Here is a 21499-nt window from a genome sequence, read left to right as displayed (position 1 = left end):
GAACAATTAGGGCTGGTCTTTAAAGGAGGAAGAGTATTTAAATACTGGTTAATTGTAGGAAAAAGGTAATCTGACACCACTATGTTCTCTCTCATCTCCCACTGTGCTGGCCGGGCCACAATTAACAGCACACATTCTTTAGACCTTTAAAACATTAAACACTTAATAATCTTGCCAAAATAAGGGGTTCCGTTCTTTTCTGCTATTACCCTTACCAATGGTATACATCTGACACTTCCCTGCACTTCAGTCTGAAAAAGGTCCAGATAAACGCTTTGAAGGAATAAAACTTTTATGTTTCAGAAATGTACTGTTGTTACTGTCCTGCATACAGGCTACCAAGTGAAATGGCAAACAGCAACCTCAAATACCCCCAGAACTCCACGTCTCACCCCCTCCACCGGCAAAGCTCTGGTCCAACACAAACTCTCTCTGAACTGTGGGTCTCCCTCCTGTGGCCCTCACCCCTTCTCAGTCCAATCTCAACACAACAGCTGAAGGCTTCTTTTTAAACTTCCCACCTCTGCTCAAAATCCTCCAATGGCTTAACTCGCTCAGTGAGCCCAAGTCCTCACACGGCCTCACCAGATCTGTCCACCACAGAAACTAAATGTGGGTCTGAAAACTAGGGCTCAGGACCCACCAGCTTTGTATATAGTTCTCAAGGCTAAAAATATTTTTTTACATTTTTAAACAGTTGAAAAAAACTCAGAAGTAGAACATCTTGAGAACATTCCACAGAATTCAAGTCCCAGTGTCCATACACGATTACAGCCAAGCATAATCATTTATGTATTGGCTAGGGCTGCTTTTGCACTACACCTGTGGTATGACCTACAAAGCACAAAATATTTGTTCTCTGGCTCTTCACATAAAGAGTTTGCAGACTTCTGCCCCAGAACACTCACTGTGAGGAAGTAACTTCTCCCCTATGCTATGTACTACTCCCCTATGTACGACTTATGTATCCACTGGGAACTGAGAAAACAGTCACATTATCTCTGAGTCCTCAGGTACAGAGGAGTGTCTGACTGAGAAGGTACTAGGTCACCAGGCCCAGAACTTCAGCGTCCCGGCCTTTTCTTGAACGTGGCCAGCACCCTCACTTCAAAATCTTTCACCTGCCTTCCTCTGGGTCCAGGGTGCTTTTCCAAAATACCCTACACTTGCTTCCTCACCTCCTTCAAGTCTTTGCTCAAATGTCACCTTCTCGGTAAGGCCTCCCCTGAACAGCCTACTTACAGCTGCACTCCCCTTCCTCTCCCCCTTTCCTGCCTTACTGTCCTAACCAAATACCTGATTGTTGATGACGGAATGTGAGCTCTAGAGAGGCAGGGATTTTTGTCTGTTTTCCTCACCACTATATCCCTAGCACTCAGAACAGTGCCTGGTACCACGGCAGTTGCTTTAAAAAAAAAAGTACTGAAGATAAATACTTACAAGCAGACATCTCCCATTAAGAGCCACCATAGTGCATTATGTCAGCCTAATCAACAATACTAAGTGAAATAAATGAGGCAATGGAATCCTATTAGATGCCCAACCTGAGCTGAACTGCCCTTTAAAAAAAAAATGTGTTGAAGCCGTCAGTCAGCCTTCAGTGGAGAGCTTAAAAATCAAATGATGCCTGCTGTCAGCGTGAAACAAGGAGGCCTTTTACTTTTCCCCTCATAGAAATTCAATTCTGCAAATACCTAGTGTGCATCATATTTTGTCCTAAAGCTGGAAATACAAAGAAAAATAAGCCACAGTTATTGCCCTCAAGAGGGCTAAATCTAGCTATACTCTCAGGAGGCTATCAAGTAATTATAATGAAATTTGTGTGAGGAAAGGTGTTCCCATGACCTCTATAAAGGGTCATGGGAACAACTACCTCTACCTAGAGGATCTGGAAAAGGTAAAAAAGGGAATACTTGGGTCTGACCTTTTAGAAAGGCTTTCCAGGTAAAATGCCAAACGGGTTCCCAGAAAGAAGCACACAATGGGAGGCACACTCAGCATCTGAAGTACTGGGGAACAGGGGGTCCAGAGGGTGTGTGGGTAGGAAACGGTAAAGGGGGTAAAGTGGGAAACGCTGAGCACACTTCTGTGGTCTTCTTTAAGGGTGCACCTAAAGAGCAGTGGAAGGAAATGCAGACTCATCGGAAGGTTTTAAGTCACTGGACTATTGACCATGTAGGCCTTCCTCTCTGGGGAATTAAGGCGATGGGGTGGAAGCACTGAAGTGCCCTATCAAAGGAAAAATCCTGAAAGCTAAAGGGAAAGTGAGCTCTATTTTACGTAAGGGAGGCTAACTGTTGTAATCCTAAAAATGAAAATAATTCTGAGCTGGAAGTTACCTGAAGAATTAAAAATTTAAAAATACCTTCATTTTCATGTAGAGGAATACTGGCACATGGGGCTGTTACATAGCGACCTAGGGAATCAGGTCTCCCTGGTTTGGCTTTTACAATCAAGAAATCCTAAACCTTTGCACTTCCCCTGCCTTTAGGTCAGATCCATTTGGGAGCATGGGCCGAGGAAAGATGCCAGCAAACCAGTGTTGTCATGCGTTTCGGCGCATCAGGAGGCCCTTAAAGGACAGATCAGTCCAGTGGCCTCGAGTCTCCCTGATGAAGGGGAAAAAGGGATTCTAGGCAAGTGCAATGCCAGGAACCTTGGCTTGGAGTACGGGTGCTGCAGGTGAGAAGGGAACCGGGCTTGGAGAAAGGACTGTACAGAAGCTAGAGGTCCAGGCTTGCATAGAGGACTTCGGCAGCTGACCGGGGATCCGACTCGGAGACAGGACTGAACAGGGGACCCCGCTTGGAGAGAGAACCGGGCACGTCAAGGACACCCCGCCTGCAGAGCTGCCCAGGCAACGGCGCCGCGCTGACGGAGAGCGCGGCGCCCCATGCCACCCTCGGGTCTCCCCTCTCCGGCCTCCTCCGCATCACCGTTCCTGGTCCAGCGGCGCAGCCCAGAGCGCACGAAGCCCTCCCCAGCCCTCCAGGAAAGTCAAAGTGGGGCTAGATCGGCGCTGTCTCACCCAGACACACGAACAGCACTGACTTGGTCACCTGTTCGGCCATCTTCCCGCGCTCACAGAGGCGCCCACTAATCACGTCGGAACTTTGCTGGCGCGGCGCATGCGCACCGCGAGGGGCCCGCTCCGCGCGCCCGCGTAGTCCTGCCCCGGCCCCACCCGGAGCGAGAGTGCAGTCTCGCGCTTGCGCAGTCTGGCCCCAGAGCCGCCCGCGGGAGGCGGAGCCGAGAGCCACCCCGAGGGCGGGGGTTGGGGCGCGGGGAGGGGAGGGATGGGGCGGGACCAAGAACCACCTGGAAGGGGAGGGGCCCAATGGGGGAGAGCTGGGGTCACGCGGCTCTGCGGAGTGACCACGCGAGGGCAGGAGAGGGCGTAGCCCCGAGCCCCAGGGTTTTGGGGGCCACAGACTGAAGCCAGAGAGACGGGGCCTGATGGGTCCCCGAGTGTCCTCGGAGAGTAGGGAGTCAGTCCTGGGATTCAGGTGAGCGCCCGTCACCTGGGCCGCGCGGCCGAAGGTGAGGCCCGCGATCAGGGGCTGGGCGGGGTCCGCACGGGCACCTCCTGGTACCCCGAGACCCCCGCCCCCAGTGCCCGGGTCGGAACCGCTGCGCAAGGTCCGCTCTGCGGCAGGACGGCCGCTGGGCTGCCCAGTTGTCGAAGATGGGCTGCTTCAGCAGCCGCCCTGGGACCGGTGAGGGCGAGCGCACACCTCCCTTAGCTGCTGTTTTTGTCCTGCGAATATGTGTAAAGTAGTGCTTTGCCCTGGAAAAGCGGGTGTTCACCTGCTCCCTCCCCTGTCTCAGGTGTGCACCTCGCTAGACCGGTCCCTGCCCTGGGAGGCGGAGCCGAGCGGGGAGGGCCCCTCCTCTTCCTGGGTAGGTGTCGGCAGCTCCAGGGGCGCCGGAACGGACCAGGCTCGGGGTCGCAAGTGAGTACTGGTGTCGGTGACGCCTCTGACCCCCACCTGGAATCGGGACCACCCCTTACGCTTTACAGAAGTTTTGCTGGGGAGTGTAAATCTTTGGTGAAAGAGGTAGAAACGATGTCTTTGGGATTTTTTTGCTGTTGCGCATCTATTAACACTCAGTTATCCCACAACTGTCAAAAGTTAAGAAAGAGGAACCAGCTCCCTGGACTCTCCACAAATGCGGTTGTGATTCAGGTTTAGCCCCGGTTGATTCAGTTCACAGAATGGCTCTTCTCGTTAATTTTAGCGATTATCATTCACTTCATTTGTAAATATCTAATATTTGAAAAGCCAAGTATTAGTCACTATCTTTTTTCGTTCCCGTCTGTTTTAGTGGGGGACATTCTGGGCCTTTGTTGGACAGTTTGGGTTCAACCGGCGCCTGGCTCGCGCAGCAGGAATCAGAAGGCTGCCATTGTTCCCGGGCTCCCCAGGTGTAAGTGCCAGGCCCTCCGCACCTCACCTGGCCCTGCCTGTGATCAGCCACAGTTCCGGGGAACCTCTTGGGGCAGTGGCCGCCTCCCTGGTGCTGTGAGCACTGGACCTTGGACCTCTTTCCTTTACTGTGGTGGTTTTTCCTTGTGTAATGAAATAGGAAACTGCTCTGAACAGGTAGATGACCATAAGGTAATGAGATTTACCCTGCTAGCTGGAAATGTGTCATTTTCACTTCGCCTCAACAAATAGTTCTGTGTCACCACTGCTGCTGCTGAGGCTGAGTTGGAGAGAATGACACAGACAGGGGACCCCTGCCCACAGAGAGTAGGAATCTGATGGCCCCAGAATGTTCTACCAAAGGGGGGGAGGTTTTCAGGGTTTCTTTTGTATACGGAACATGCGTGTCCTGCATTTTTGTCCCCATGAGAGTTTTTATTGAGGTGTGGGAGATGCCTGAGTTAATAATGGGTTAGTCAGAAACCCTGCACACACGCACCTCAGCGAAATACCAAGTCTCCGTGGTGCTGTTTAGTTCTTTGTGTGGCCTGCTATTGGAATACCTGCGCAGTGACCAGCTGGAGGTTAAAATCAGTTGTTACTTCCATCCTGTTTATCAGGCATAAACTAAGGAGAATTGGTTATCTGGTTTACAAATGTTCTGTTTAAGCAAAGTTTCTTTAAAATGAGTTAATACTATCCCTAATCTTGTGTAAGAGTAAAAAAATATATTTAAAAGAAATCTGTGCTCATCAAGAGTGACTTGATGCTTTTATTCCATTTAGGAAATTTTCTCAGGGGCTTTCTCACTGTTTAGAAGGAAGGATATGGTGTTTGGAAAGAGAACGCTGACAAGTCAAGGGGATGTTGCTGCCGTGTCGCTGAGTGACCGGTGGTCACAGACGTCTTTCTGCAAGTTGCCTTATGTGCAAGTGTGTCATGATAAGACATCATCCTGCGCAGTTTAAGACCTAAACACACTGACATTTTATTTTCTTTGGGAGGAGTCCATTTTTCACAGTCACTGATCAGACTAATGTGGCATGTGTAATTCTGCTCTGAGCCAGGAGCACTCTTCAGTTTGAGAAAAGGTAAAGTGGTATAAGTCAAGGGTCTCCTTATGCTGGAAGTTACGGTTCTTGTCACTCCATACTATCTGTCCCCTGTCTGAATCCTGTGGTCAGGGGAACAAGAAAAGAGGCACAGGCCACAGTAATGTTTGGGGCTTAAATCATCAGTTTAGTTTGAAGTTTGGATTAGAAGGTTAATGACCTGACCAGAGAGACCAGTTTGGATTTCTAGAACTGACAGACTTTGTCTCCTTAAGACAAAGGAAGCAGTTTAACCCAGGCCACAGAGAGATAAGAATTAGTTTAAGAAACAGTGGTGTCCACCTAGAGGGGCGGGATAGGGAGGGTGGGAGGGAGACACAAGAGGGAGGAGAGGAGATATGGGGATATATGTATATGTATAGCTGATTCACTTTGTGATACAGCAGAAACTAACACACCATTGTAAAGCAATTATACTCCAATAAAGATGTTAAAAAAAAAAAAAGAAACAATGGCCATAGTTATCAGGTGGTAGTGTCCGAGATGATAACGTCCTAATAAAGCTAAACTCAATATTTCAAAGGCTTTCAAAAGATTACATAGATATATAAAGTTTCTTTTATTTTAGCTAAGGTTTATAGCCAAAATAAAAATTAATAAAAAATTTCCTTTAGGTAGCCCTCTCGTAATTGAGACTCCATTAAGGAAAATAATATATTAGACGCTTGTTGACCAGAGGGAAAGTTTGGGAAGTCCTTGAAGTCTTAAGATGATGAGGTGTTGGGAGGGGGCCTTTTCTCTCCCTGCTTTCATTCTAGACTGGAGGGCTAGACTGGAAACTAGTCAGTTTTCTCACCCCAGGTGGCAGTTTACTCCAAATAGTATTCTAATGTCACTATGGCCCCCAGTCCCCCCAGCCCTGAGTTTATTGCCCTATGACCAGTATGGGAATTATTTCTGCATCTTAAGCTCATTTCAAGCTTTTGAGGTTTCCAACGTAAAAATTTTCTCCTCAGTATTAAAAAAAAAAAAATCCTCTTAATTTAAAAACAAATGTCTTAGTATGGAAATTTTCAAATATTTCAGTTACTTTTTAAAGAAAACTTTACATCTGTTTTCTTGGCTTGAGGTTTGGCATCCATCCTTCTCTTAGAAGGAAACTCAAGTATTTATAGATGATCTGCTTTGCCTTGGAATTCAAGAGACTTAAGGATTTTATGAACATTGAGATGCAAACCATGACTTAACAATGACCTTATCTTCACAACTTCAGCAATCTAATGATATCAGCATTCTGGGCAGACCATGTCCTTCTGCCTAATGGTGCAGCAGAGAAAAAGTGGATGAGCCATGACTTGATGCTGAGGACAGGAACTGAGGCTTGTCTCTAAATCGTTGTTATTATTTGTTGGCTCTGACAGAAAAATTCACCATCATACAACTATGACCTGGCAATATGCTCTTATTAGAAATGTAATAGGATCTGTACTATTCAAACAAATTAGCCAGGTTCTTCTGGAATTCAGCTGAACGTGAAGGTGTCCTCACCATGACCAGCCTTGTGACACCCAGCTCGCAGTGACGCAGGGCTGTGTCCAGCACTCAGGCTTAGTGATTGAGCTTTGCGGTCTGCAGGCATCCCGGGCTGCATGTGAATTCCCCGGTCCAGTAGCTTTCCTTCCCGTGTTTATAAAACAGGCTCTGACCTTCCCTACACAGGATGTTTGCAATAGCAACTCTCAGCTGTGGAATTTGCTTATTTAACTGGTTTAATCCTGCTTGGTTGATGGAGTTCAAAGTAGAGTCTTTTGGGGGTAAGGTTTATGTATCATTTACTAAGGTTTAGTTGCACGTGCCAGAAAATCTGATCCAAATTGGCTTTAGCAGAAAAGGATCTTACTGGTCCATGTGACTGAAGAGTCCAGAGCTGCTTGTGGCACCAGCTGTGGCCCAGCCCTGGGCTCAAGCAGTGCCAGCAGAGCCCAGGTTCTCTCTCCAACTCTAGTCAAGCGCTCCTCTGCATGGGTTTGCTCTCAGGCTCTGCCCAGTGGTGGCAACACCTTGCAGCAAGTCCAGACAGACGTGCCTGTGAAAGAGGCAGTTCCGGCAGCTCCCACACAGGCCCTTGGTCAGATGCCGATGTGGATCGGCCTTGGTTACAAAGCTCTGCTGTAGCTCAGGGAGGACACTTGGTCTACTTCTGCAAAGGGGTCCCATTCAGGTGCGGCATCAGTGGAAACAGACACACTGTGCTGGTTCCAAAACCAGAGGCATAGGTGTTCAGTAGGAAAAGGACCCAATTTCCACTGAAGTTTATTCATTCAAGTCGATGAGATGTACTGAGCATCTGGATATATGAAGAGGGCTCTGCAGGGGCACAAAGCTTTGTAAAAAGCACTGCTTCTGGCCTGTAAGGATTGCAGCTGAGTGGTGGACAGCTGTGTGGGTATGCGTCTCAAATCACGAACTCGAGTGCCGGAAATGTAAACATTCTATTGAGTCCTGGTTTTCAGTCACGTCTCAGAGCGGGTGTTCAGGTGTATGCCGTCTCTGCCCACTCAGATTTGCTTCTGGGTCTTCAGTTATCATTAGTTCTGAAGCTGGCCCCTGCTGCACTCACAGGGTCCTGACACCCAGCTCTGATTGCTGGAACAACAGCAGAGATTCCTGCAGGCAGAGAGCCGTCTCTCCCATGCCTTCTGGGCCGAAGGGGTCTTAGTGGGGTGCACGCCCCTTGGCAGTGGGGCTGCCTGAGGCTCTTTAGACCAGTGTGCTTGCTGGGCTCCTCACACTCAGATCTCCTTAGTGTGTGGTCTGGTTTGGTTTTGTCCTCCCTTTCCTGTGACAACCTAGAAAGGACTGTTTTAAGGTACGTGCCGTCAGCTTGTACCACGCTTCTCTCTCACCCTCCTCTCTCTCAAGATCTAGGAAATGTCACAGTCTGAGAGCCAGGGAACCGTTGCCCTTATTCAGCACACATTCTTCTGAACCCACTGGATTTTCTATGCAAATGCGCCTTTTCTAGTCCTCACAGGGTTTTTTTGGGGGGGTTTTTTTTTGCGTACTCGGGCCTCTCACTGCTGCGGCCTCTCCCGTTGCGGAGCACAGGCTCCGGACGCGCGGGCTCAGAGGCCATGGCTCACGGGCCCAGCCGCTCCGCGGCACGTGGGATCCTCCCGGACCGGGGCGCGAACCCGTGTCCCCTGCATCGGCAGGCGGACTCTCAACCACTGCGCCACCAGGGAAGCCCCTCACAGGGTTTTGATCTTTAATTCCTAAAAGCAACAAATGCTTTATTCATTTAACAAATATTTATTGGGCACTTACTATATGTTATTATGGTGTGTGTTGGAGATATTACAGTTAATAAAATAGTCAATGTGCTTAACCTCATGCCACTTACATTCTAGAGAGGGAGATTAGGTTAGAACGATTAGATCAGATAGATAGACAGACAGGGTAGATAAAAGTCATGGTGTAGACTAAATACGGTGGAAAAACTTTGAGGCGTGTTATCAATGAGATATTACTTAGAGCATTTCTTTGGCGAAATGACCATAGGTGTTCAAGACTGGAAACAGAGAAACCACAGAGGCGGCTGCCGAACAGACGCCACAAGAACGGACATTCCTTGGGCCAGACCGGTGGCAGGGCAGCGGGTGAGATGTAATCAGCCTCTGAGCCTGTTGAAGGTCCGTACTCCAGCAGGGTGTGCTGGTGGGTTAGCACTGGGAATGAGAGAGGTATGGAAGTCACAGTTGGCCCAGGTTTTGAGTATGAGCTCCCTGAGGGATGGAACCTCTCTGGAGAGGACACTCGGGGAGCAGGCTGGAGAGGAGGTTAGGGCATCGCAGTTAAGTCTAAATGTGATTAATGTGAGATGCTTACTTGGATACTTGATTTCAAGGTCCAATCAGTAATTGATACGGTGAGTCTGGCATTTAGGGAAAGGTTACAGAATAGATCAAGCTTGGAGGATTATCAGATATAAATGGTGGTGAACGTCACGGGACCTGAGGTGTGAGTGTGAATAGGAAAGCTGGAGCCTTGGGGAAGCTGAGAGGGCCCTGAGAGGGCTGGCCTCCACTTCTTCGCTCCTTCTTGGAGGCTGTCGACGGGAAAAAAAGGAAAATGTGAGAGTTGTGAGTTAAGTTTTATTGGGGACAAAATGAGGACTGTAGCCCGGGAGACAGCCTCTCAGATAGTGCTGAGGAACTGCTCTGAAGAGATGGGGCGGGGAGGCCAGTATACACGTGATTTTGGTGAAGGGGGTACACGCAGTCGAGCACACATTTTGGCAGAAGGTGGCTGCCAGTCATGAGAGCAGATGTCTCTATCAATGATGTTAGTGCTTTTCTAGCTACGAGAAGATGTGAGAAACCGGGCTCTTAAAATCTTCTCCTGAAAAGATCCAAGTATCTGAAGGCCTGCTCTGCCAGTTCTTTCCAGAGCACAGAGGGCCTCATTCCTGAACTCCGCCCTGAGCTCCTTTCAGGGCGTGTTAAAGGTCAGCGATGGCACTGACCTAATCTTTGTAGAGTCAGATGGCAAGTGACAATTTTCAGTTGGCAAGACAGACAAAGGCAGTGCTAGCAACCTTGGCACTGCTGGGTCCTCTGGGACCTCTCCCACAGGACATGGGGGCAGGTGTTCTCCTGGCTCCTCGGGTGAGCCGTTGTTTTGTGCGGCCCGGGTGGCAAAGCTCTGCTCAGCTGCCCCAGGAAGGGATGGCCCCGGGGTGGGGGGATCTTGCCAAATCTCGGGTCTGGTCTCAGATTTAAGTTACTCAGGGTTTCAGGTAGAAGCGGTGTTTAAAGTTGATTTTGAAGAATGAGTGGAATTTTAAGAGGTCAGAGGTTGGCATGTTTTTTTCCTCTAGGACCAGACAGCCCGTGTATCAGGCTTTGGGGGCCAAGAGGAAAACTGAGGCTATGTATTGACTCTTACACAACAAGAGAGAAAACAATCTTCCACAAATTTTTACTGATAAAAACTGAATTATAATAACAATTGAGAACTTTTGTTGTAATCCAAGTCTACTGATGGGTAGAATGTGATTCTCTTTATGGGAGAACGTTTTCACCTTGAGTTCACTATTTAGCGCCCCTCATCACGATAGATCACAAATGTTCAGCTGTCAATGCCGATCTATGATGGGATTTTACCTGTTTCATCTTTGAAAGTGTGGTCTCACACGAACTATTCTTCTTTTGATGCTTTTTTTTCAACCCGCCCTTCCCATGGGAGAACAGGGAGCGGCTGGGTGTGCCGGGTCCTCGGGGCCAGGGGCTGACGCCGGCTCCCTGGGGGAGCGGTGAGAGGCCGTCTGGCGAGCCCGTTTGGCCAGAGGCCCGGGAAAGCCCTCTCGGAGTCCTCTCCACAGCCCCCCGCACTCGGAAACCAGAGGCCCCACTGCTCTGAGGACTCCTGCCCCTCCCGCACCCAGGGGGAGCCCAGCCTGGTGGAGCGCAGCTGTCCGCCGTCCTCGGGCTGAGCGACAGCTTCTCCAAGGAGGGCTGCATCTCCTCGCGTTTCGCCCCGGGGACTGTCCCTCAGCCGAGGGCGCCGCACAGACTGAAGAGCTCCCACAGTGAATAGCCCCTCCGTGACCCGCTGCGTGCATATCCCACCTGCCGTTGAACTCTGCCTGCTCCACCTGTTCCAGGTGAACAGGGAGCTTACGGCCCGAGGCATAACTCGGGCGCAATGAGGAAGGCACAGGAAGGGCCCCATAACGTGAAGTTTTCAGGCTCGCGCTAATAGGAGCGCTTGGTACGGCAAGGATCTATCTTTTTATCCATTTTAACATTTAATAAAAAGGCAAAACTACTGCTTTGCTCTTTTAGAAGGACCTGCAGGTAGTCTACTAGGAATGCTATGTAGTCAAAGAGAAAGATATTAACATATGGTAGGTTATATTTTATGTGTTTTTACCCATTTATCTACCTCCCCAAACTAATTAAGCGATTAGAATGTATATAAAACAAGTCTAGTCCTAAGTGAGAAAATAAAAATTACAGCTACTTCTCCATCTTTCTTCTGCAGCAAATACCATGGAGAGATGAGAAATAATTTTTAAACATAATAAGTAGGGTTATGTCAGCTGCAGCAACAAGCCCCCAAATCTCGATCTCTTAGCACAAGAAGAGTTGTGGTGGGCAGCTTCCCCCGCGTTCTGATCCAGGGGTCTCCATCCCCCCCACTGTGGCTGTACCCCGGAGACCCCTTCAGGCAGCCAGTGATAGGCAAGGGAGGGTGCAGAAAACGCTCCTTCCCACTATTTGGGCATAGAAGCGACACCCATGACTGTCTCTGGGCAGCCGCTCCCGGGGCCAGCGCTGTGCTGACGCTGGAAGCAGACGAGCGTGTGGGAAACTAGCTAACACAGCAGACCCCCTGCATGTGACTTGTTCATTCCATAAAGAGTAAGGTTACATCATCTTAGATCCCAACAAAAATTACGAAAACAAAGGCCTCATCTAGTCCTACACCAGGTATCAAAGCACGTGCGTTACAAATGGACAGTGCACGTTAGTCGGTTTTCTAGTAGCACTCCGGTTGCCTTGCTGATCGCCGGCTCGGTACCTCCTTTGTAGTGATCCAGCGGAGAAGAGGCGGGCTCCCATCGAGTCTGTTCCCACCGGTTGTGGTTCTCAGAAGCTGTCAATTGTGTCAACACCATATCGGAAACTTGGAAATGCCCCCCACCATGGACACTTTTTCTTGATCACTGTGGAATACCAAAAACAGTTGTATGTCATTAGCCTGCTACTGGCATTAGTCAAGTCACGACTAACAGCTACTTCCATAAAATGTACTTGAAAGGCCGAAATATCTACATAAATATGTTCCCTTGGAATTTTTCTAGGTTGTATTTTTTCTAAGACCTTCCAAATCCAGACTGTATAACCAAAGCATTGATAATAGGAAAAGTTTAAAGACCACTAGTAAATTGACATAATTTTAAATGGATGTTTTAAGAGTCCTTCCCTATTTAAAAATTATGTGCTTCTGAGAGTTTTTCTGTGTTTCATATTCACCATCGCAAGTGAAAGTAGAGAACCAAGAGTATCAGCCTTTCAGTATCTCTGTACCATCGTCAAAATGGGACAGTGTGATTTTAAACAAATACATGATCGAGAAGATGAAGAGCAACTTTATGTTAGTTCCTAAAAATTCAAATTTCAGAACTGTCAGTGGTATACAAATGCATATAATAACAACTGAATATTTAGCGTATAGCCACTCACCAAATCCCTGTCCTTTGAATTATGTGTGTGCGTGTGTGCGTGCACACGCTCGCACATGCGTGGGGGAGGGGAGGCTGTGTGTGCTCTCTTGTTTGTGTAAAACATAAGGGTACAGTTTTCACTTTTCTACACCTCTTCATGCAAGACATGTTGTTGGCTGTGAGAGGTCAGATTTTAAACAAAAGACAACTTATGGAGTAATTATTCCTAATATACATATTTTTGTACAGCTGGAGTCATACGTTTCCACTAATATATTAAATATTTACTAGTACAGGATTCAATTTATGCTGAACAGTCTTTGTTCTGTAATATTTCAGACATACAAAGGACTATTGAGAATAACAATTTTTACATCCGTGACTTACTATGCACAGCCTAAGGGAAAAAAGTACAAGTTTCCAGTAAGCTTCCTATATAAGCCTTCCCCAGGGCCACCCCACCCCCAAATCAAATATCATTTTACTTTATTTTTATAGATAAATATTTGTATAACATTTATGTAAATGTTTACATAAATGTGTGATACCCTGTATATCTTTATGCAACTTGTTTTTGCTGGCAATATTATTCACATTTCGCCATGTTGATACAGTAGACCTAGTTTATCTGAAGTTCTGTATAGAATACAATTTTAATACTACACCAAACTAGGTATATCCGTCCTCCTCTTGAGGGACATTTGTCTCCTGTTTGAATGTATTTATTTCTTTGTGCTGTTAAAAGCCCTGCCTCGGTGGCTGGGCGGCCGCGACAAGTTACCACAGACTGGTCGGCTTACAACAGACACGCCCTCTCCCGCGTGGAGGCTGCCCCGTGGGGTGTCAGCCAGGCCGCACTTGGAGGGACGCACCCCTCCAAGAGTCCTGCCTTCTGTCTCCCAACTCCTGGGGCCCCAGTTCTCCTGGGCTTGTGGCCGCACGGCCCAGCCTCTGCCTCTGTGGCCACGTTGCCTTCCCCTCCTCTCTGCATCTTCCCCTTTCTGTCTCCTTAAGGACTTAGGGGCCGCCTGGGTAGTCGAGAATGATTAACTTAATTACGTCTGCAAAGACCCTGTTTCCAAATAAGGTCCCTTTCACAGGGTCCAGGTAGACGTGAATTTGGGGGCCACCATTCAGCCGGGCAGCCAGTGCCTCTGAGCACGTCCAGGGTTAGAATTGGTGGGTCATCTCCAGCTGTCCTCAGAACAGCTCCCACAGCAGCTGCACTTACTCACGTCCCCACCAATGGGACAGAGGCTTCCCTATGTGCCACTGCATAACCTACACATGCTCATTGGCAGGCTTTTTAAATTTCCATCAACCTAAAGGACAAGAAGCGGTAATGCATTATGGTCTAGCTTTGCATGTCCCTGGCTTCTAGGGAGTTTGATCAACTTTTCATATATTTATTGGGCATGGAGGTTTCCTCTTCTGTGGATTAGCTAATTGAACACTTTGCCCCATTTTCTATAGTGATTTCATATTTTTATTGATATTAAAAGATCTTTATATATTCTGGGTGTGGTACATATATACAATGGAATATTACTCAGCCATAAAAAAGAATGAAATCATGCCATTGGCAGCAACATGGATGGACTTAGAGACTGTCATACTGAGTGAAGTAAGTCAGACAAAGGAAGACAAATATATGATATCACTTATATGTGGAATCTAAGAAAAGGGTACCAATGAACTTATCTATAAAACAGAAAAAGTTACAGATGTAGAAAACAAACTTATGGTTACCAGAGGTGGGGTGGGGAGGGATAAACTGGGAGATTGGGATTGACATATACACACCATTTTATATATAAGACAGATAACTAATAAGCACCTACTGTATAGTACAGGGAACTCTACTCAATACTCTGTAATGGCCTATATGGGAAAAGACTCTAAAAAAGAGTAGGTATTTGTATATGTATAACTGATTCACTTTCCTGTACACCAGAAACTAACACAACATTGTAAATCAACTATACTCCAATAAAAATTAAAAAAAAAAAAAAAAAAAAGAAATGGAAGAAGCAAAATGTCCAGAACTAAAGAAGGATTTAAGAATTCAACTTGAAGAATCCTAAATTTTAAATAACAAAAGAAAAAGTAGAAGATACTAAAGATATGATAGAAATACACATTGAAAAATTCAAATTGATTTGTAATTATAATAAATCAATTAACCATCAATCATATCAATCATAATAAACGTAAATAAATTTAAATTTTCTATATTAAGAATAAAAGATCTTTATATATTCTGGATTCTAAATCTCTGTCACGTTTATGACAAATATCTTCCAATCTGTGGCTTATATTTTTATTTTTTAAATGTATGTTGATACAACTTTTTAAACTTTAATGTAGTTGAATGTATCTGTAGTTTCCCATTATTGTTGTGCCTTGTTTGTAGCATTCCTCCATCCTCAAATCATAAAGATATTCCCTATTCTTTTTATTCTAAAAGTACTAAGTTTTGCTTTTAGTACTTAGGCGTTCAATTACATTGAATTTTTTTGTGTGTGTATGATGTGATATTGTAATCTAATTTTATTTTGTTTTCCTTTGAATGACCTAAAGTCCCAGAATAATTTATTAATCTGCCATGTCATCTCTGTCATATATTTTTAAATATATGAGTATATATATATATGAATATTCCTTTCTTTTGTCATGAAGGTAGCAGTTTTAATTAAGTGCTGTGGATTATTCAATAAATTGTGTTGTATATTTTTAAAATATTAGGTTCTTACTTCATATCCTATACCAATGCAAGTTTGAGGAGGGTCAAATATTTAATGTAAAATAAAAGCTCTGGAAGAAGAAAATTTAGAATAATACTTGTATAATTTTTTTTCTTAAAGGCCTTTAGTCGCAATAATAGAAAGATGATAATGGTAGAAAGCCCAGAGAGATATTGCCATATAAATAAAAACAAATACTGAAAAACTATACATAAAAGTATAAAAACAAGAAGCTGAGATACAAACTTGAGACATGATTAAAAGTATAGACAAAAGGAGTATGGCACCAGAAAAATAGGCAGAGAACATGAACAGAAAATATGCAACACAAAATGTAAACAAACAAAAACAATTCGCTAGTATTCAGATTAAATTCAAATAAAAATTTGTCATCCTTTCTGGTGTGCACACTTTGCCTCGACCAGCTTCCCCAGTAACAGTACGAATTTTTTTATGGTACTACCCAGTGGTTCTAAGGTTGGATAGTAAATTTAGAAGGTGATTTGATAATGGAATAAAAAGCTAGACATTTTTGATTTTTTTCAGTCATTAATTCCAACTCCTAAGATTCTCTCAAGATAATTACCATCGAACAGTGGTATCACTAAAAACTAAAAATGGAAATAATCTACTTGTTCAGCAGTAGGAACCAACTGAAGCACACGCTAAAATGCAGACAGTAGCATTGGTGAGTGTTAGTAGTAGGGATGCCTTTTTTCTTCAATATTTGTGTATGTATATTTTTCCTTTATTTTTACAATGCAGTTATGCCATAATTTCTGGTGGTTTAAAAAATATAGAAAAATTTTCAGGGACTTCCCTGGCGGTCCAGTGGTTAAGACTCCATGCTTCCGGTTCTGGGGGCATGGGTTCAAACCCTGGTCGGGGAACTAAGATCCGACGTGCCACGTGGTGCGGCCCAAAAAAGAAAAAACAATTTTCCCTCATAGTTGGGCCTTTTGCGCTACGAATTTGAAAAGTAATTCTCCCATAACTTCTGGTTCTTTTATGGTTTGGCTTTTGGTATTTTAAATCATCAATGCATTTGGAGTTTATCGTTATGTAATGTGAAACTGGATGACTTTTTTCCCCCAAAGGATCACTATTTATTGTGTACAACAGCTTTTCCACAATGACTGAGGTGCAATATTTATCATCTATTAAATTAATTTATATATTTGGGCCAATTTCTGAATTTTCTATTTCGTGAAATTGATTTTTCTGTCTGTATTTACATCACTAAGAGGTAAATTACTGAGGCTTTATAATATGTTAAACCAGAGCCTATCCCCTTCGTTCTTCTTCTTTCACACATTTTCTTCTAGCTTTTCTTGCTTATTTTTCCATATGAATTTGGGAACTACTTTGTTCAGTAGTTAGACACTTGTTAGACTTAAAAGAGAATATGAATTTGATTTCATTTTTTTTAAAGTAGAAAAACCATCATAAGAAAATTGAAAAGACAAATGGGAAAGAGGAAGTCAATGTTTGTAACTCATATTCTAGAAAAAAAGGTTAATTCCCTTAATATACAAATCAATAAGGAACAGAGAAATACCCTCCATAAATGGACAAGAAATTAAAAAAAGATTTGACAGAAATGGAAAGATATTCAATATTACTCATCATAAAAAACAAAAGTACACCGAGAGCTTCATGACAAAGAAACTGGTACTGGACTTGCCACTTGCCGTAAGCAACCAGAAACTGGGGAAGCTATATGGAGCATCTGTTTTCCTGTTGGACAACAGGCGAGTGGGTCTAGGATCCCAGAGGAGAGGGGAAATTGAGGTAAAGTCCACAATTGCCCGCTTTCCTGCCTGGAGCACTCTGCAAGCTGCAGCACAGGGAGGGAAGCCCACCGGGGCATGGGTTCTTTCTGAATGGGAGAGACAAATTGAGTTTGGAGAGGCTGTGCAACTGGAGCTTACAGAGCAGATTCCCAGAGGAGAGTGAATCCCAGATGGAAGGAGCTCAAGAAATCTGCAGAGAGAACCTTGAGTCCTTGGCTGAGCAGGAAGCATTGTGTGAAGGGGACACTTTCAGGGCAGGGCAAAGCACGGCTCTCAGGAAGCTGTGAGGCAAACGGTCCTCAGAGCTTATGCAGCGTTGGGAGCAGTAGTTCCAACCAGCCGAGTGGAGAGAGGGTGTCACACCGGAGGATGTTCAGGAGAGAGCCCAGAGTCACATGGTAACTGCAGGCCTGGCACCGAAGACTACATACTCCAAGCAAAACTTAAAAGCAAGCCTTGGAAAGGCTGAGCAGATCTGCAAGTGACTCCCCGGCACCAGCACAAACATAGCACCACTGTTTCAAGGAGACGACAAGATCTAGATCCTCAACATGGCAATGTTCATAGTTCTAGCAACCACCAAATTTCACTAGCAATGGGCAGAAGCAGTAAAACATAACCCGTACCTAGGAGAAAAGTCAGTCAAAAAACAGACCCAGAAAGGGCAGAGATGATGCGATCGTCAGACAGGGATATAAAAACACTTTTAAAAATATGCTCAAGGCTTGAAAGAACAACAAAAACACAATGAGGATAGAAATGGAAAGAATGAAAAACAACCGATGGAACTTTCAGGGCTGAAAATACAATCTTTGAAATGAAAAATGCATCTGATGGTCGGAACAGCAGGATTTGTATTGACGCCTCTTGATTTCTTTGACTCTTCTGATTCCTTGTCGTGTGATAAAGGAATGATCGATCCATCCCACATACCTCAGAGCTGGAAAGATTATGTGAGCATTGCTAGGATGAATAAACCTTCCTCTGAGTTTATGAATACCCAGCCAATGCTGAAAACAGAATGCTATACAAATGCAAATGTTCATTAATTGAAGTAATCACTCAAGTCCTGAGTCTACTAGAATTTTACTAATAAGGAAAATCTGTGCAGACAGGTCAAACATTTTCAAAAAAATAGTCAAATATATTAAATTTTATATTGTCTGTTATAGACAGTAGTAAAATACATCTTTTGTTCATTCTTAACATTTTAATATTTTTTGTTAATATTGTGGTGAGTTAAGAATTACAGGGAAAAGATACATAATTGGGAGACTGGACCAGATTTTAAGATCCTTTAGAATTCCATGATTTTATAATTTCTGAGATTTTGAGAGTTTAGGGTTTCCCAATCTCAGTGAATTTAATTTACTAGGAAAATAGAGATGAAATGATCAATAAATAAGGATTTTCAATTTATTTCCTTTGGTTGGATACAATTTGATAATACTTAATTGTGTATGAAAAAATGAAATTACAACAAATTTCTAACTTCTATTTAGTAGATCTCTTCATTAAAATCTTTTTTTTTAATCTTTCAGTGAATAACCCTATACCTTCCAATTTGAAATCCGAAGCAAAAAAGGCTGCTAAAATTCTAAGAGAATTCACAGAAATAACTTCCAGAAATGGACCTGATAAGATCATTCCTGAGGCACACTACTCACTGTAAAAGCACTGAGAATGGCGCGTGAGGATGCTCTGCCAACAAGTGTTGTATAAACAAACCTACCTGATGTATCATGAAGCTGTCAACGTCAGCACCATGTGTCACACCGTTTAGAACACGAACTAAGGCACACTTAGTTGATGACCATGGGAGAGCTAAGAGAATTCACAGAAATAACTTCCAGAAATGGACCTGATAAGATCATTCCTGGTAGGTAAATAAAATACATACTTTTCACTTCTACATCTGTTCTGTCTCTTAAATTACCTTCTCAACCCTTGACTTCACACAGGTCCTCAGACCACCTTTCTCCTCTGGGCCCGACTTCCCGGCTGGTGTCCTGGGCAGCCCGCCTCTCCCACCCGCCTTGTAAGACTCCCTCTCCTCCTCCCCTTTGCAGGGCCCATGGCCCTAAGTACCCTGTGTCCTTTTCCACTTCCACTTTCCTCAAACTCACAGGTCCTTGTCCTCAGTTTCTGAGGACTTTTGCAAACTCATCTTGCAAACTCACTAGCTAATCTCATAAATAAATTTTAATTTTGTGTTTTTTCTTTCTAGGTAAGATAGTTATACTTTATAGTGGTTTAAGAAGACTAGTCAGTGATTCCCAACACAGCTACACATCTGTATTCCCTGGGTCATTAAAGTGCAGTTCCTAAACTCCCCCGACCTGCTGAATCAGACCCTGGGAGCAGCGCGGCCAGCGGGGCAGATTGTATCACATCTCTAATGTGATTCTCCTGTAGTCAGGCTGACCACACAAGACCTGGTCCAGAGGCAGGCCTTTGGGAACCACTGTCTGTTCATTACTACTACCAGTTATTTCTAAAAGGTGTTTCAGAGAATACCTATCTGATGCAACGACACTCATATGCAGACTAGCTTAGGCAGCTGCAGGCTAATTTCCCTCTTAGTGCATAGCTCTCATCCTGCATTAGAGAAACCAGTTTAATTTCTTAAGCCAGATTTTCTGAAGTTATTTAACAGACCTTTAAGGGTTGTAAAAATTTGTTGTTGTTATAGTAATAATATTAAGTGTTGTTATTTTGGCCCAGCCACTCCTCCCATCTTAAGAAAACAGCGCTTCATAGAGCCTTGCTACTCCAAGGCAGGTGACCACGTCTGGGCATCACCTGGGAGCTTGTTAGAAATGCAGGGCCTCAGGCTCCACTTCGGCCTGATGAATCAGAATCTGCATTTTTCACAAGATCTCCAGTGAGTTACATGCACGTACAAGTTAGAGAAGCACTGTGTAACACTTGAAGAAAATTCAACCAGAAGACCTCAATTTTCTGTAGCTCTATTCTGAAGCAGGAGACAGAAGACATTTCTCAATATACAGCAGCATCTACCTACATGTCAGGCTAGCCCAATTTACCGATAAGCTGTATTTCCTACCATAAAAACATTTGGGTTTGGATTATTTCTCGTGGATTTTGTCCAGCAAAATTCTGCCTTGCCTTTATTCTGCTCCCAGTCAAAGGCCACCCGACTCCCTTTCACTGGGTGTAGCTCAGGAAATGAAAACCCCTTTACACAGCAGCCTGAATAAGAGCGAAGTCCCGCACCCCTGTGTGTCTGATGGAAGCCAGAGAGGCCGCAGCTGCCAGATGACCAAGCCTCATCTTTCCTTGGGATGAGGAGGGAGGGCACATTACGCGTACGTTAAAGCTAGGGAGGTGTATTATGTGATAGGAGATAACATCTAAAAAGTATTTTAAGACAAAATGCCCAGACCTTTAGACTTTCTTAGGCTGTGAGTTCACAGTCCTTTGGTGTGAGGGGCTGTGAGACGTAAGTGAAACTCTGTTGAGAGAGTAAATCTGCAATCAGTGCATCTACATTACAAATGAAGAGCTAATTGGACAATTATTTAGGGATTGTTGGTATTTGAATGTCCCTGAATCTGGGTGGATAAGATATAAAAATACACCTGACATTTGAACTACGTTCATTTTAAAAATAGACTTCTGTTACACCTAATGTTTCTGAACAGAGGCACGCCACTCGCTGTAAAAGCACTGAGAATGGCGCGTGAGGATGCTCTGCCAACAAGTGTTGTATAAACAAACCTACCTGATGTATCATGAAGCTGTCAACGTCGGCACCGTGTGTCACACCGTTTAGGACACGAACTAAGGCACACTTAGTTGATGACCATGGGAGAGAAGAGAGCCTTACTTCTAACCCTTGGTTAAGTACCAAGAGCTCCAGGAATGGTCTGTGTGTTACCCTCCCTGTGCTCTTGGTTAATCGTCTCTGAGAGTCTGTTATTAATTTAAATTTTGAAATGGTGTGCATAAGTGTATTAGAAATTTAGTGTTTCCTAGGGACGCCTACAAAGCCTTTTTTGTGTATCTGAGTACACTGTCTGGTTTGACTTCCTTGACAGAACATTTGACTAAAATGATGATAAATTAAACTACCTTAAAAGTAACATTGGGATCCAAGAATAATTCCCAATGTTTAGGCTTCCTTTGTTATTTGAAAGAGGTACTGTTGTGTAAATAAATCCACAGACTAGTAAGGCACTGTGTTTAGTGGGTACCTATGTTAATAACCTTCCTTTTATGTAACGAACTT

General features: G+C 44.6%; 2 protein-coding genes across 5 annotated transcripts in view; one reads left to right on the top strand and one right to left on the bottom strand.

Annotated features, from left to right (window-relative positions):
* ACP1 (acid phosphatase 1) overlaps positions 1-21499 on the bottom strand; it is a 105560-nt gene that overhangs the window by 11703 nt on the left and 72358 nt on the right. For both annotated transcript variants that reach the window (XM_007118745.4, XM_007118744.4), the window contains exon 2: positions 3029-3085. In XM_007118745.4, coding sequence (XP_007118807.2) covers positions 3029-3085 — 57 coding nt within the window. The remainder of the gene's footprint in view (positions 1-3028; positions 3086-21499) is intronic.
* Positions 3362-21499, top strand: part of SH3YL1 (SH3 and SYLF domain containing 1) — a 45883-nt gene continuing 27745 nt past the window's right edge. The window contains exons 1-3 of one of the 3 annotated variants that reach the window (XM_055089018.1): positions 3362-3506; positions 3829-3953; positions 18789-18899. In XM_055089018.1, coding sequence (XP_054944993.1) covers position 3953; positions 18789-18899 — 112 coding nt within the window. In that variant the 5' untranslated portion in view covers positions 3362-3506; positions 3829-3952. Of the gene's footprint in view, positions 3507-3828; positions 3954-18788; positions 18900-19071; positions 19127-19208; positions 19286-21499 lie in introns of those variants that run through there. The other 2 variants (XM_055089020.1, XM_055089019.1) reach the window with 2 other exon arrangements.

This window comes from Physeter macrocephalus, chromosome 12 (assembly GCF_002837175.3).
Source record: "Physeter macrocephalus isolate SW-GA chromosome 12, ASM283717v5, whole genome shotgun sequence".
NCBI classification, from domain to species: Eukaryota; Metazoa; Chordata; class Mammalia; order Artiodactyla; family Physeteridae; genus Physeter; species Physeter macrocephalus.
Note: the sequence above shows the minus strand (reverse complement) of the source record. Positions and strands in the feature narration are given on the sequence as shown.